The sequence below is a fragment of the Anolis sagrei genome, chromosome 3 (assembly GCF_037176765.1).
Source record: "Anolis sagrei isolate rAnoSag1 chromosome 3, rAnoSag1.mat, whole genome shotgun sequence".
Lineage (NCBI taxonomy): Eukaryota > Metazoa > Chordata > Lepidosauria > Squamata > Dactyloidae > Anolis > Anolis sagrei.
The window spans coordinates 267695023-267711088 of NC_090023.1; the positions used below are offsets into that span (position 1 = coordinate 267695023).

At 40.4% G+C, this 16066-nt stretch overlaps 1 protein-coding gene across 7 annotated transcripts in view; it reads right to left on the reverse strand.

Moving 5' to 3' along the window:
* The window catches only part of LRCH3 (leucine rich repeats and calponin homology domain containing 3), a 116797-nt gene that overhangs the window by 20389 nt on the left and 80342 nt on the right, over nucleotides 1–16066 (reverse strand). For 3 of the 7 annotated variants that reach the window (XM_060767296.2, XM_060767295.2, XM_060767294.2), the window contains exons 14-17: nucleotides 13209–13256; nucleotides 11803–11856; nucleotides 2931–3011; nucleotides 1420–1468 (exon numbers count right to left, since the gene is read on the reverse strand). In XM_060767296.2, the coding sequence (XP_060623279.2) occupies nucleotides 1420–1468; nucleotides 2931–3011; nucleotides 11803–11856; nucleotides 13209–13256 (232 nt within the window). The remainder of the gene's footprint in view (nucleotides 1–1419; nucleotides 1469–2930; nucleotides 3012–11802; nucleotides 11857–13208; nucleotides 13257–16066) is intronic. The other 4 variants (XM_060767301.2, XM_060767298.2, XM_060767297.2 and 1 more) reach the window with 3 other exon arrangements.

Consider the following 16066-nt stretch of genomic DNA (forward strand, 5'->3'; position numbering starts at 1 on the left):
AGTTCTTTCCAATACATTTGGAGCAACACACACTTATAGAATCATAGATTCCTAGAGTTTGAAGAGACCTGTTGGGCCATCCGATCCAAACCCATTCTGTCAAGATGCAGGAAAATCACATTCAATAGTAATAATAACTACTACTACTACTTTATTTTTATACCCTGCCAACCATCTCCCCAAGGAAACTCAGAACAGCTTACAAGGGACAAGCCCAACAATTACAGATAAAACACAATCAAATTAAAAACATCAGATAAACTATTAAAACAGTCACAATTGTAAACAACAACAAAATAATATGGCTGAGAAAGAACATAGCTGCGGTTCAGGCTCCATGAATGGAGTACAACCTGAAGGGAGCGCAAGGAAAGTGCAACAATCAAGTAGACAAAGCACCCCCAACAGATGACCATCCAGCCTCGGTTTAAAAGTTTCCAAAGGGGGAGCCTCTACCACAGCACAGAGTTCCACTGCTCAACAGCTCTCACAGTGAGGAAGTTCTTCCTAATGTTCAGGTGGAATCTCCTTTCCTGTACTTTGAAGCTATTGTTCTAAGTCCTAGTCTCCAGGGCAGCAGAATATATCTTTTCATTCTGCCACAATCTGAATTAGCTTTCTCTTTTCAAGTATTGTATTTTAACATACAGCTCCTTGAAAGGACGAAAAGGACTTGGTTCTTCTCCACCCCCAAAAAACGTGACGAAACTCACAGCCCAAATAGCACTTCAGCCTGTAATTGTCCCATACCTTCCAAACCCACAGTTTTGACATAATAGTGTCATTATTTTACATTTTGGTTTTTATGCAGGATTGTCTTTGGAATAAACATCAAGGGGATTACAAGAGTTGCCTGGATCAATTTCTCTTGGAGACAATTCAGCAATTTACCATGGACAGCGCCATAAGCAGTACTGCATGTTAATTAGAAGAGTTACCATTTGAAAGTGCTATGTAAATGCTTAAGTATTAACGTTATCTACAGTCCTATCTTTGTCAGAGGACCAGCAGCAATGCCTCCTCTTGATGGACAAATGTAGCATTTTAAGTGGTCCGCAATGACACCTGTTGTGATGTTTACACAGGATCTGGCCTGCACAATAACATCCTTGTCCAAGTGTCAGTGGTTCATCTCATTGTGGAGCTTCCAGTGCTGCAATGGGTTAAACACTTGTGCTTGCAGAACTGCTGACTGAGAAGTCAGAAATTCGAATCTCTGTCAGCTTCAACTCCCCATATGGAGACATGAGAGAAGTCCCCACAAGGATGGTAAAACATCAAACATTCAGGTGTTCCCTGGGCAACGCCCTTGCAGACAGCCAACTCTCTCACACCAGAAGTGACTTGCGATTTCTTAAGTCACTCCTGACATGAAAAAATACCTCATTTATCCCATCTCCCTCCATTTTTCCCAATTACCTGTTTGAGAAGCAGGTGAATTTGGTGAGATGGTGGTTCTGTCATCACTCTGCAGATAAAAGAAGAGATGAGGCTAGTAAAGAATATGACTCAGAGTATATATTACTGCATAGTAATCGTAGCACACACAATGTCATTTCGGGAGAAGAAAGACAGGGTAGAAAGTATATTGGGAGAGGGGAAGAGCTGATCGTCTATGAAAGCATAAGGGAATATGTGGTCTCCCTCCTATCACTGGATTGCAACTTCCACAATACTTCATCGTAGGCCAGGGAGGATGGGACTCTGTATTTAATCACATCTGGAGGGCCATATATTCCCAGCCTTCACAGTGAAAAGGAGGAAAAACCATACTAGAAATGTGTCCAAAAGATTGATCATAATGTTTCTGCCAATATACTGAGCTAATGGATAAGAGCATTCATTCTTTGCTCAAATGAATGCATTTCAGCCAACACTTGCAAAAGAAAAGCGGTCCCAATAAGCCAGCCATAAAAAAGCAAGTAATTAAATGTTACAATGACATGAGGCAGCATTTTTGAATACAGACAAGACCTCCACCAAAGCCAACTAAGTACAAAGCCAAAAGCCCAACTGCAGAGATATCTCCAGTCCCAAAACTAATTGCCATTTTAAAGAACTTATTATTATTGTTTAGAGCGGGGGTTACTTCTAAGGGTCTCCTTATGGAGAGAAAAAGAGAGGTATAAATAAATATAACAACAGCAACAACAACAAGGTAGAAAGGCAGCAGCTGTTCATTTTGTAAAATATTATAACAGCAAGCATTTGGACCCAGTAATCCTCTATTTCCTAGTTGTTATGTGTATGTATATATTGTATGTATACATACACACACACATCTAATGGAAGAAGACATATCTGACTCCAAATCTAGGAAAAGGTTTTGAAAAATTACATGCAGACATATTAGTGAGCTATAGACACTTTGCAATGAGAAGTGCAAGGAAAACTGAACTGCAGAGTCACTACCAGCTTATGAGGACCCTGATTCGAAGACCTGAAAAGCATTAGCCACGGGATTATCTTACTGAACCTCTCACCAAGAAGGCAAATCTATAGCAACCTGCTGGAAGAATCTCCCAAAATCAAGATTTATAATGGAAAATCTTCTAGGAATAAACCTGGCCAAGAAAGTCCACTGATAAGACTCCCATACATTCAAGTTGGCTTGAAGGCACACAACAACAACAACAACAACAACAACAACAACAACAACTTGCATAACTTTGTTTCTAAAGGTATTATTCCGCAGGGATATTATAAAACCACTAAAAAGGATTGACTCATTTCCATTATGAAAAATGGAAATGCTCCTTATGAAAGAAGTCTGCAAAGCTTGGGTTTAAGAGGGCGTGGAAAAGTCTCCATGTGGAAGCAGGCCAGGCCAAGGACAGGGACCAACACCGCGCTCAGCATCAGATAAAGCGGGAAAAATATATAAAAGGGAAATCCAGCCAAGACAGCCACACACATTACATGCTTGTCACCTGGTTGAGTGTCCCCGGCCTCCTTTTAATGGTGTTGGTGTTACTGTCAATCTCAAACACTAAGACAGGCTCAAAGCCGTTCTGTCAGGGACGGCAGGGAAGAGAGAAGGGGAAAGAGAAGGAAGGAGTGAGGCAGAGAGTCCTGTGAAGAAGACAGAAGAAGGCGCAAAGGACAAGAAACAAGGAGAAAATAGGCGTGGGACTCCATATAAAATACGAATCTGCCCTATGCTGAGTCAACCCACTAAGCATATTTACTCGAGTCCAATGCACCATCAAATCTAATGCGCACAATTTTCACAACCATGAAACCCAAAAAAATATTTGCTGCCAAATGTAATGCACAAAAAAGCAAAAGGTGTAATATTCCCATCAAAGTTGCTGCCTGCTTAGCATTCCTTCTTTAAAAACAATTGTGTTAGAACACCCAAGATTTCAGGAATGGAAAAAAAACCCCTGGGGTGCATCTACACTGTAGAATGAATCCACTTTAACTACTTTGATTCAATGCTATGAGGGCTGTAGTTTTGCAATGCCTTGCACCCTCTCTTCCAAAGAATGGGATTGCCTCACCAAACTACAAATCCCAGGATTACATAGCATTGGGTTATGACAATTAAATTACAGATGACATCCCTCAAATAGGTGCAATCTCCAGGTGCAGCTCCTGAAGCAGCTTCACCTACTGCTTTGGCTCAGCACTAAGATGACTGTATTATGCCAATCTAATGCACACCCTAATTTTGGCAAGGTGATTTAGTCAAAAAGGGTGAGGTGTTAGATTTGTGTAAATACAGTAGCCTGTCTAAATCCAGCAATAACCATCCTGACATCGACTCTCAAAGATCTCTGATGCAGTCCTTTTCAAGGCCTTCCAGTACACCATTTTACTGGAGATACCAAGGATACCATGGAGTCTTTTGCACAAAAAGGATGTGTTATAGTGGCATGGGCCCTCCAGGCTGTTTGGAATTGCGGGAGTTGAAGTCCAATAACTTATGCCCCCTTCTCAGGAATTTCATGAAGTACTCAATGATATGGCCTTTCTTTAAGTAATCCTTGAGATGACATTGACCTAAGGCTACTCTTATGACAACATAGGGCGGTCTTATGATGCCAGGAACCTGATTCACTTCCTCACTTTGGCCATGAAGCCATGGAAGTGATTTTAGGCCAGCCATCAATTAGTAGCTTAGCCTATAATCACAGTGTTATTGCACAGATAAAAAGTTGGAAAGAAATGACCACTTTGAGCTCTTTAAAGAAAAGCATGGTTACAAATAGATTAAACAAACCATGAGCAAACTATACACCGTCCCATCCATAGCAGGTCCAGAGAGCAGCAGAGATTTCATTGGACTCCTCAGGGGCTTGGCCCTCAAATGTCATTGGACTCCTCAGGGGTTTGGCCCTTGGACTGCTTTGGATGATAAATTTAATTCTGGTGATCAGGTTCTTAATGAATATTTAGAATTATTTTAATTTTGTGGTCTTCCAAACATGCAACAATTCGAAGCCAAACATAATATAAAGCACATAATAAATACATCATGTGCTTTATATTATGTTTGGCATTGAATTATTGCCTGTTTGGAAGACGTTCTGAGTCCCTCCGCGGAAGTTAAGAAGGACAAGGTATAAATGTTCAAAATAAATAAATAAATGCCAATTTATTAAACTTCCAGAATGCAATGCATCTGAATAACTGCCGTCTGTTAAATGTGCAGCAAGCTAACACATATAGTGAAACATCTCTTCACTGGGATTGTGGCGCAGCTGGCTGAGTGTCAGCTGCATTAAGATCACTCTGACCAAAAGGTGATGAGTTCGAAGCCAGCCCAGGTTGGAGTGGGTTTCCAACCAATTGTGTGTAGCCTGTTGTCGACCTTTTCAACCCGAAAGACAGTTGCATCTGTCAAGTAGGAAAATTAGGTACCACCTTAAAAAGTGTGGGGAGGCTAAATTAACTGATTTATGAGGCCATAAAGAAGACTCCAGCAAAGCATTCCAGCGGGGAAGCAAGCGGGGAATGCGGAAGTGCTTCATCAGCGTCGCAGATGGACGATGAAAGCGACAGCTCCCCTGGCAGCCAGAAAAAAAAAGGTAAATAGCCTCTATGTATGTCTGTATATGTTTGTATGTCAAAAATTGGCATTGAATGTTTGCCATATACATTGTACACTGTAATCCACCCTGAGTCCCCAGCGGGGTGAGAAGGGCGGAATATAAAAACTGTAAATAAAAATAATAAATAAATAACTGCAATCTGTTAAATGTGCAGCCACCTAACACATATACTAAAATATCTCTTCATTGGAATCAAGTGCTATATTTTTAAAGGGTCAAGAATGACAGAAGTTACCATACAATGGAAACACTCTTGGTTGATGTCCAGAATTGCCCAGGGGCTGCATTCTGATGCAAAATGCCTTATGAATCATGTCTAGAGAAATGAAGGCCAAAGTAGCAAAAAAGAGGGGCTGGGAAATTATTTCCTCCTTTTTTCATCAGCATTCTTTTTGTCAGAAAAACTGAAAGAAAACTGGCTCATGGAATATTATTTTAGAATAAAAAAGATATATTTAAGACAACATTTTCATGTATTTCATGCCCCACTTCCCACTAGTTCTAAAGGAGATGTGCCAGGTAAACATTTATGCAAGACTTTGTACAGAGTCTGAAGTTCCTACACTTGGGTTTCCTTTTTTCAATTATTTTTTATGGAAACAGAATCTTTATGCCTATTTCACATTATGGAGGACTATAAGAAACAATTTTATGTTCTTTCTTTTACTATTTACAGTATACACTGCTTTTCTCACCCCTGGGGGGACTCAAAGCGGTTTGCACAGAAATAGTGGCAAAATTCAGTGCCTTACATATGTACACCAAATCACAACCAACACCATATAACTACAAATAAAACCAATAGGACAATTCATCATAAGGAAAGATAAAAGGACATTCGAAACATGAAATATAAGAATTAAAGCACCCAATAAAACATTAAAATCACATGATCCAAGCACGTAGACCGGGCCATTCCAATGTCAATTGCACATATTCCATATTTGCTTCTTGTATTGCGTTACTTTACTAGTCAAAAGTTTGGTTCCATAACCATGTCTTTGTTCTCTTTCTAAAGGCCAGGAGGGAGGGCACTGATCGAATCTCATTGGGGAGAGAGTTCCAGAGCTGAGGAGCCGCCACTGAGAAGGTCCTATGTTTCGTCCCCACCAACTGCACTTGTGAAGCAGGCGGGACCGAGAGCAGGGCCTTCCTGGATGATCTTAACCTCCTTGATGGTTCATAGAGGGAAATATGTTTGGACAGGTAAGCTGGGCCAGAACCATTTAGGGCTTTATACTAACTAATGTTGTTTCAATGTACTGTTGAAGGCTTTCATGGCCAGAATCACTGGGTGTTTTCCGGGCTGTCTGGCCATGTTCCAGAAGCATTCTTTCCTGACATTTTACCTGCATCTATGGCAGGCATCTCCAGAGGTTGTGAGGTCTGTTGGAAACTAGGACAATGGGTTTTAAGGTTGTTTTCCCTCTTCCTCTATTTTCATTGTTTTCATCCTGTCCAATTCATACATTGGCAAAAACAGAGGTTCCTTAAAGTTCCTCACAGTTCAGGACTTTATAGTTCCACTTGTAATAAAGGGTAACATTTTAAACTGTAAATCCAAATTCAATATATTTTCTGAAAAATCTGTATTTCAAATTTAACAAATATGATACCATTATGCCAAGCAAAGTTAAATATGCAAAATTTAATGTACCCAAAATAACAAAGTGACTTCAAATCTGTAAAGGATGCTAGTATTTCATTTTTTAATTTTCTCCCCAAAATCTCAATCTTTTGTCCAAGGCATTAGCAACTGCATGTCTGTTAGAACCAAACGTTATAAAATTCATGGACATGACTTTTAACATTTTACTGCTTATTTACTTTATTAGTGTTGTGTTTTTAAATTATTATAATTGGTGCTTAACTATATAAGTTAATTTGTATTTTAACAGCTCTGATTAAAGCCTGTTTTAATTACAGTATGCTGCAAACTGCCTCGCTTTCCAGCTGTGTGAGAAAAGCAGGATGGAAACCAAAAAGGAGACAAAAGAGCCAAGAGCAGTCGAGTCACAAGAAAAGTAGCTGCAGACCATGCAGCCAAGTCAGAGGAACGGTATGGCTAGTTACCAGGGAGGCTTCAAAGGGAGTGAGGATACGCTAGTCCAAAACAAGTGTCGCTGAATAGATTGCTTTTATCCCTAATTAAATTTTTGAAACATCTCAGCTACAAATTATTTAAGAAAGACATCCTTAAATCCTTCCAGAAAGATTTAGTTTGTGAGAAACTTCTGACCTGACAGTGTCCTCACCTACAGCTCCAATAAAACCAAAATATATGTCACCCCGCTTCTGATATTCCTCTCCTGCAATTGGCAAGGGATCCTTTTCTGGCGGCCCCTTTTCCTTTTCCTTTCCTTACTGGTCTGAACATGCTGAACATGAGGAAGAATTTCCAGACTATGAGAGCCGTTCAGCTGCGGAACTCTCTGCCCCAGAGTGTGGTGGAGGCTCCTTCTTTGGAAGCTTTTAAGCAGAGGCTGGATGGCCATCTGTCAGGGGTGCTTTCAATGCAATATTCCTTCTTCTTGGTAGGGGGTTGGACTGGATGGCCCATGAAGTCTCTTCCAACTCTAGGTTTCTATGATTCTATGGTCAGTTTAGAGTACAGCAAGACCTCCTGGATTTCATGAGGAATTGCAAAGCCACTGGTAATAGTGGAATCCAGGACTTCCATCCCAATAATTCCATAGAGTGCTCCAAAAAAAAAAAATGCTTAGTGAAGACATGTGTGCCAGTCAGGGATAAATTTAAGCATGGGTACCCGTCCCAAGGGAACAGGGGTCATATTGTGTAAGATCCTTCAATCCTGCTTCAGTGAAGTACTAGATACGGATACAAAACCAAGTCAGTTTTAGTTCTGATGATTAAAATGCTGAACTGAGATTAAAGAAATGTGGTATCTGTTACGCTTTCAAGTGTTCCTAACTATTAAGCTTATTTCCACGGTCCTCTGGTAATGATGAGAAGGGGGATCATTAATATGGGCCCCTGGTGGCACAGTGGGTTAAAGTGCTAAGCTTGTTGACCGAAAGGTTGCAGGTTCAAATTCGGGGAGTGACATGAGCTTCCGTTGTCAGCCCCAGCTTCTGCCAACCTAGCAGTTTGAAAACATGTAAACGTGATTAGATCAATAGGCTTTTGTAATTGTATGATATTGTATGATCTGTATTTTAATGTATTTTGTATTAATGTATTATGATGCTATTATGTTTATTATATTTGTGTTGAATTTTCTGCTGTTAGCCGGCCTGAGTCCCTTTTCGGAGGTCGAGAAGACCGGGTTATAAAAGCTCTAAATAAATAAGTAATAAATAAATACCACTCCGGCGGGAAGGTAACGGCGCTCCATGCAGCCATGCCAGCCACATGACCTTGGAGGTGTCTACAGACAATGCCGGTTCTTTGGCTTAGAAATGGAGATGAACATCACATCACAGTCGGACACGACTCGACTTAATGTCAGGGGAAAACCTTTACCTTTACCTATGATGCATAGGTTTTTTTTAAAAAAGCAAGTATTCTCCTTCCTTTCTTGTTCTCTGTCAATGAACGATCTATTCCTAGTCCTTGCACTGTTTTTTTTTTAATTAGAGTGAAGGATGCTCTTGATCTCTGCTAGCCTCTGTGGAGGCGGCAGTGTCTTGCCCAGGCATGGGCCAACTTTGGCCCTCTCTTCAGGTGTTTTGGACTTCAACTCCAAATCACCTAGAGGGAAGGCCAAAGTTTGCCCATGCCTGGTATAGGGAGAATTATGTGTTAGGAAATAGAATTTCTCAGCAAACAATTATTTATTTACTGTATTTGTATACCGCCTTTCTCAGCCAATCGGTTGATGGCATTGAGGTTGATAATAAACTGAAATTCCTCCAGAATTTGGGAACAGTCAGCATTTTACAACAGTGGCTAAAAGCTTAAAATACTTCAGAAACAACAAAAATCCAGACACAAAAGTAAACAGAATAGTCACACAATTGAAAGTGTATTAAAATATTCAGATCCAGGAGGAGAAAAGGCTACAATTTCTTTTCTGCAAGCCAGTTGCATACAATAGGCAAAGAGGTTGTTTCATACAATACTAAGCGGCAAGGAGCCAAAGACCAACAAGTCACCAAATTTAGATACGGAAGGCTCTTTGCAATAAACTGCACACTTAGTATTTCCAACATGGCTTAAATAGCCTGTTTGTGAAATCTACTTTTGTGCAGTTTCCTAGCACATAATTTAAGACGAATACTTGGAGTAAGAGAAAAGTTGTCTTGGCTGACTGAGAACTGTGATGTAGTGAGGAAAATGCCAAACAAAAGATTGTGATTAGAGTTCCACAATACTCTATTATTTAGGAAAACCTTTGTCCCATATGAAATCAAGAGTAATTGAAAGGAGTCTGAAATAGATGTGTGGACCATCCATCTCAGTGGTGTTTGTAACTGCTGGATTGTCCCCTCAATAGACAAATAGGGAAGTATTTCAGATAGTAATCAATTACAGCTAAACACAACTCTTACAAGAGGCCAAAGAAGAGAATAATCACTATAAACCAAGCAAGTAAGTCAAATATAGTATGGTCCATTCCACACAAATCCCACTTTCACAGGGCTTATAAAAGTAAAATAGCTAGAGAAAGTGAAAAGAAGCATCTTACATTGACGTTTACAAGAATGCTAGAAAAAAGGCACACAAAAAAGCAACTCAAGATGACACACTTGTGCACTACACTTTTGTTTCTAACTGGCTTGCTTATATTTTAATGAAGAACAATTACTTTGAACAGATTGAACATTCTCTAGTTAGAAAAGGCAAAATGCTCATTTTTCCGGTGTCTAACGTTATCCTTGGGGGAAAAAATCTCAACCAAGGGCCAGTGGAGATATAACATGGCCCTTTCCATAGTGTACATGCTCATGAGACTGGTTGTGCTGCTGTCATCTTGCCATGAATTGTCCCAGTCCTCTTTAAGGTTTGGATGGTCGCCAACTTTAACCAGAGTCAAAACAAAATAGGATTCTCAGCCACCCAAATGTAGGAACCCATTTTCTGTTTCCTTCCATCTGTTCGTTAAAACATGAACAAGAAAATGTGTACTCTAAACATAATAGCTAAGACAAAGAGTGAACAATTCTGGTGATTTTACATCTAGATTACGTTCCACTTTTCCTGAGTTGACAAATCAGGAATGCACATGAAATCATCAGTGCGTAGTAAAAAAAATGGAGAAATACACTGGGAGCATGCAACTCATGCATGTGAAAGAAGGCAGAGCAGAAAAGTTTTCTATAGACAAAGGAAAGCAAGAAAGTAGAGTCCGATAACTGTTTTTAGGATACCAACAGTGGAAGGAAATAGCATAAAACATGGAGTGATGTTAAGTGAAATGTTGATGGACCTTTAAAAAGTGGGAATCATACCGCTGAAGAGGATAGGGACCTTCACTGACTTAATTCATTATTCTGTTCAGTTTATTGGATTTATATCCCATTTTTTCTCCCAGGCTGGGATTCACATTGTGGAATTCAGATGATGACTTTCCAAATTACAGAATGACAGGAAGCCCTCTCAACAACTCAGTGAATGTTTGTCATGCATGGAAGATATGAGCAATTACAGATCTTTCAAATTGGTATCATATTCTCGTCCTGGATATGCAATGCTCAACCGGCGACTAGAAGGTCACATTTAGGGCATTACAAGATTATCCATATCTAAGAACAGGGCAGAGAAAATCCGAGCGTCGTGCTTCAAGGGTTAGCTCTTCTAAAGCTTATTTACAACCATATCTTAATGGATATGTAGATGTGTTTCTATAGACCAGGCACGGACAAACTTTGCACCGGGATTGTGGCGCAGCTGGCTGAGTGTCAGCTGCATTAAGATCACTCTGACCAAAAAGGTCATGAGTTCGAAGCCAGCCTGGGTTGGAGTGGGTTTCCAACCAATTGTGTGTAGCCTGTTGTCGACCTTTGCAACCCGAAAGACAGTTGCAGCTGTCAAGTAGGAAAATAAAGTACCACCTTAAAGTGTGGGGAGGCTAAATTAACTGATTTATGAAGAAGAAGAAGACTCCAGCAAGGCATTCCAGCGGGGAAGTATGCAAGGAATGCAGAAGTGCTTCATCAGCATCGCAGATGGACGATGAAAGCGTCAGCTCCCCTGGCGGCCAGAAAAAGTTAAATAGCCTCCGTGTATGTCTGTATATGTTTGTATGTCAAAAATTGGCATTGAATGTTTGCCATATATGTGTACACTGTAATACGCCCTGAGTCCCCTGCGGGGTGAGAATGGCGGAATATAAAATCTGTAAATAAATAAATAAATAAATTTGGTCTTCCAGGTGTTTTGGATTTTAACTCTCACAATTCCTAACAGCCGAAGTTGAAGTCCAAAACACCTGGGGGGGCCGAAGTTTGCTCGTACCTGGCTTAAACCAACTGCAAGGAAGAAAAGGAGCAAGAGAAGTCTTATGCCTCCCCTGCCAAAGAGTGCTGGTACTTCACCAAACTATAACTCCCAGGATTCCACAGCACTTAGTTAAGTCAGTAGTGTCAAACTACATTAATTCTACAGTGCAGAGGCACCCCAAGACAACAAGTTTCAGCACAACTATTATTGCTCAGACAGGGATTGGGAGACACCCATGTTTTATGCTATTTAGAGCAGAGAAGAGCTACCCAACCTGATCAAACTGTAAAGGACATGCTAACTACGATCTAGGAGAAGGACACATTGCGTGCAGAGTTCTTACCACCAGCAAGGCACTGTCATCAGTATGCTGAGACCTTCTGGATGGAAAGGGACACTGGGGATGTGGGAAACAGGGCAACGTCAGAAGCAGAAAACACCACAACACAATATGAAGACAGACAGAGACATCTGGAATGTGTACATTTCTCTCTTGAGACGGCACATGGCAGCCATCAGTATATTCTAGCTTGGGGGGAAGGGAAAACATCCCATTAGTATTTTAATAATCTCTGCATCCAACACATCTGCAACCGATTCAGGAGCTAGTTTGCTTTTGGCTATTGTCTCCAAAATGAAGCACAATTCAGCATTCAAAGCTGCTCAGTGGAGAACAAGGCAATCCTTAGGAAAGAACACACACAGACACAGCTTGGGAGGGACCGAAACAAAGATAAAATGAAAAAGAACAGTACTATTTGGAAACAGTCCAGAGTCAGGAAGCAACGATTACTGGAAAGCATTTTCTGTGTATTTCTGGCATATTAAATTACATTTGTGATTTAGCATATCGCAAAGTAAAAAAAAATCCATTAATAAAACAAGGAAATATAGCCTTTTGCTGTCCTAAAATGTCTTATGGGGAAATCCAAATGCCAAAGGGAAGGAGAGGGGGTGGCTGAGAATCAACCCAAACTGTGCTTTCACGCATTGATATGAGACTCGAGGGTTGGCAGTGTGACAAGCCTAAGATGGTTGCAAGAACTGCATGAAAAAAGCATTCTGGAAAGCAGCACATTCAGCTGTGATGCCATGAAGTTGCAACTACACAAAAGCAGAGACCGTCTGGTCAATGGAGTTAAGCAGTGTAAATGAAAACAGCCTTGTGGTTCACTTCCAAAGGTTTTAGCAGTAATTTTAAAAGTTCGGAATTAACTACTTATTAATCATGAAATAGGTGAACAGCAAGGAAAATCACAAGTGCATTTTAGGATGTTATCAGCACTAACCTAAGTATTACTATGTTAAAATAATGTTTTAAAATATCTAAATTGATTTATATACATATATTTATTACTTGGAAATGTCAGGCTATAGAGGAAAATGTACAGGATATTATCAGCACTAACCTCAGTATTACTATATTAAAATAATGTTTTAAAATATCTAAATTGATTTATATACATATATTTATTACTTGGAAAAGTCAGGCTACAGAGGAAAATGTACAGTCCAAAGTGAAAACAATAAGTTGAAAAAAAGAGAAATTACATTGAAAAAACTAAAGAAAGACAACTCTGTTACAACACAGTAGTCAGTATTTTTATTTTTAGGCAAATTCCACACACTCCAAGTTGAGTTCACTTTCCAGTAAGAACACCACTAGCAAACACAGGCATAAATCCTAAGTATTTCCCATAAAGATCATTAAAGAATGACAAAAGGCAGCTTACTGCTTTCCATTCTTACCTCACTATCCAGAGTGCTTTGCTTCTGAGAAGTCTGGGATGCCTTTTGCTTTGGAAGAAAGAAAAGAAAAATATGGTAAGAGGAGGGAAAAAGTACAGGTTTGATTCGTAATAGAAATGTGTGGTGGTACAACAAGGATGGCAGGGAATATTTTGGAGACATTAGAGTACTTGCTACAAGCAGGAGATGCATAACAGAAGTGAAAAGTTTTGGTTCTCATAGTCAAAAGGAGAGGCTTATTTCTCGGAATGAAAAGTGCTGCCAGGAATAAGTGTTTCTTCACTAACATATGCAATTTCTAAACTAAATTTAGTGACCTGCGAACATAAGCAATCTGCCCAGAAAGAAGTCAGAGTTGGCATCAAAAAGCTTGCTTTATGTAAAGAAACCTCAAGGAACAGAGCATAGTAAGAATCTTTATCTCCGTGTTTTTAAATACATCTTAAATACAGCTCACTTTCATTCTGAGCAACTGAGAAAGGCAACTGAGGAAGGCACAGCCTGAATGTCTTTCTCTTTTTTTACATGTAAAACACCATGTACGTTGATGGCATTATATAAATCGTAATAAGCTTCTTTCTGTAGGTCTTGACAAGTATTTGTCAAAATCAGGATTAGCTTTGCCCCGATGGTAAAGCACAATAAGCTGGTCAGAAAAGGAATTGTGATCAAAACTGTGAAATAAGACAAAAGGGATCCTCTCACCTCTGCAGGAGTCTACCGTATACTATGCAGCTGTAGACAAGTCTACATTGGAACCACCAAACACACCAGCATTGCCCGGACACGAATCAAGGAACATGAAATGCACTGCAGATTAATTCAACCAGATAAGCCAGCCATAGCAGAGCACCTGATGAACCAACCTAGACACATACTATTAACTGGAAACACAGAAATGCTGGAGCACTCTAACAATCACCAGACTACACAGAGAAGCCATTAAATTTCAACAGAAGAGAGGAGACATGAAAATGAACAAAATCTGGCTACCAGTATTTTAAAAACCTCTAAAATCAGGACAGTAAATAAAGAGCAACACTAAAAAAACAGGGGAATTCCAGACAAGAATAAATCAGGGCCAGACAGCACCTCCCAACTAAGGATCCCCCCCCCCCCTTCCAGGCAGCAACCAGTCAGGCAAAGTGTTTTTTAATACTGGTAGCCAGTACAAAATCTGGCTATCAGTGTTAAAATTCTAAAATCAGGACAGCAAATAAAGAACAACACTTGTAAAACAGGGCCAGCTAACATCTCCCAATAAAGGATTCCCCCAGGCAAGAAGCAGTCAGGCTTTGAAGCTGGAAGGCCATTCAATGCTAATCAAGCTGGCCAATCACAACATTCACACTTGCATCAAACAGACAAGACTTCTTTCTTCCACCCTGGACATTCCACAGATACATAAACCTCACTTGCCTTGTTTCCAAAAGACGCCTCAACCTCTGAGGATCCCTGCCATAGATATGGGTGAAACATCAGAAGAGAATGCTTCTAGAACATGGCCTGGGTTGCCCGGAAAACTCACAGCAACCCAGTGATTCCAGGCATGAAAGCCTTCGACAACATGTTGAAGTACGGGTTTATCAATTCTGGAACCAAGCACACCCGTGATCTTTCACAGCTACTGCGCTGTGATATCTCAACCTCAGAGTGTATCACTACACTACTGCCCCGAGCATGAAGCTGGCAGAATCCTTGACATATTCTAAAAATGATTACTGATTTCCACCACCTTCTGTGATATCTTTCCTTCTGCATATAGCTAGCAAACAGCAAAAGGCGGCTGTGTTATAGTCCCAACCAAAGACACAACTGGAAGAGTTCACCATATGCAAGGCAAAAATCTCAAAGAACAAAATGCCAGGCACAGAACAAGTGGAAAAACATACTGTTCTATAAAATGTCAAACTTCGTTCTTTATTACTACTTCTTCATCAGGTTTCAGAAGCAAGAAAAAGCAGCTTGTATCTTAGTGTTTCCTGGCATATGAAGTAGCCAGTCATAGGCTTTATCAGGGTTAATACTAAAGTTAATGGTGGTTTATGTGTGTGTAAATGGATTCGAGATGTGGCAGGTCACCATGCCAAGCATAAGCCCTACAGAGACATATGGAGCACATCTGTAACTCCAGCCTCTACAAACTGCTCAGAAAAGCAGAAAGCTCCTCTGAGAAGATTTTTCTCAGAAGCTGCTTCTATTCCGAGGAGCTGTGGTCACAAAGCGGGCCAAACCTCTCCCTGTATGTACATAGTCACATGGCTAGTATACTATGGTTGGAGCAATGATGCCCTGAAGCTTTCTTCTGGGATTGAGCTTTGGGTGGGGTGGACAGAGAGATCTTGTGCTCTACTTCTGTAATGATATTTGCATAGCTTTACTGGCCTTGCTTTGTTTTTTAAAATTATGTTTGAGCTGTTTTTACTGCAAGGCTATATGCTTCTATGGCAGTGTTTCTCAACCTGGGGGTCGGGACTCCTGGGAAGGGGCAGGGGGGCTTGGAGGCTCTCAAGCTGCATCTACACTGTCGAATTTGAAGCAGTTTGACAATACTTTGTCATGGCTTCATGGAATGCTGTCAGTTGTAGTTTTAGAAGCTAATGCTGGTGTCTCACCAAGCTACAAATCCCAGTATCCCATTGCAGTGAGCTTTCCTAGTCAAAGCGTTAATTTGACAGTCTAGATCAGTGTTTCTCAACCTGGGGGTCGGGACCCCTGGGGGAGTTGCGAGGGGGTGTCAGAGGGGTTGGCAAAGATCTTCAGAAAACACAATAATTTCTGTTGGTCATGGGGGTTCTGTGTGGGAAGTTTGCCTCAATTCTATCATTGGTGGAATTCTTTGATTGTAGGTGAACTAT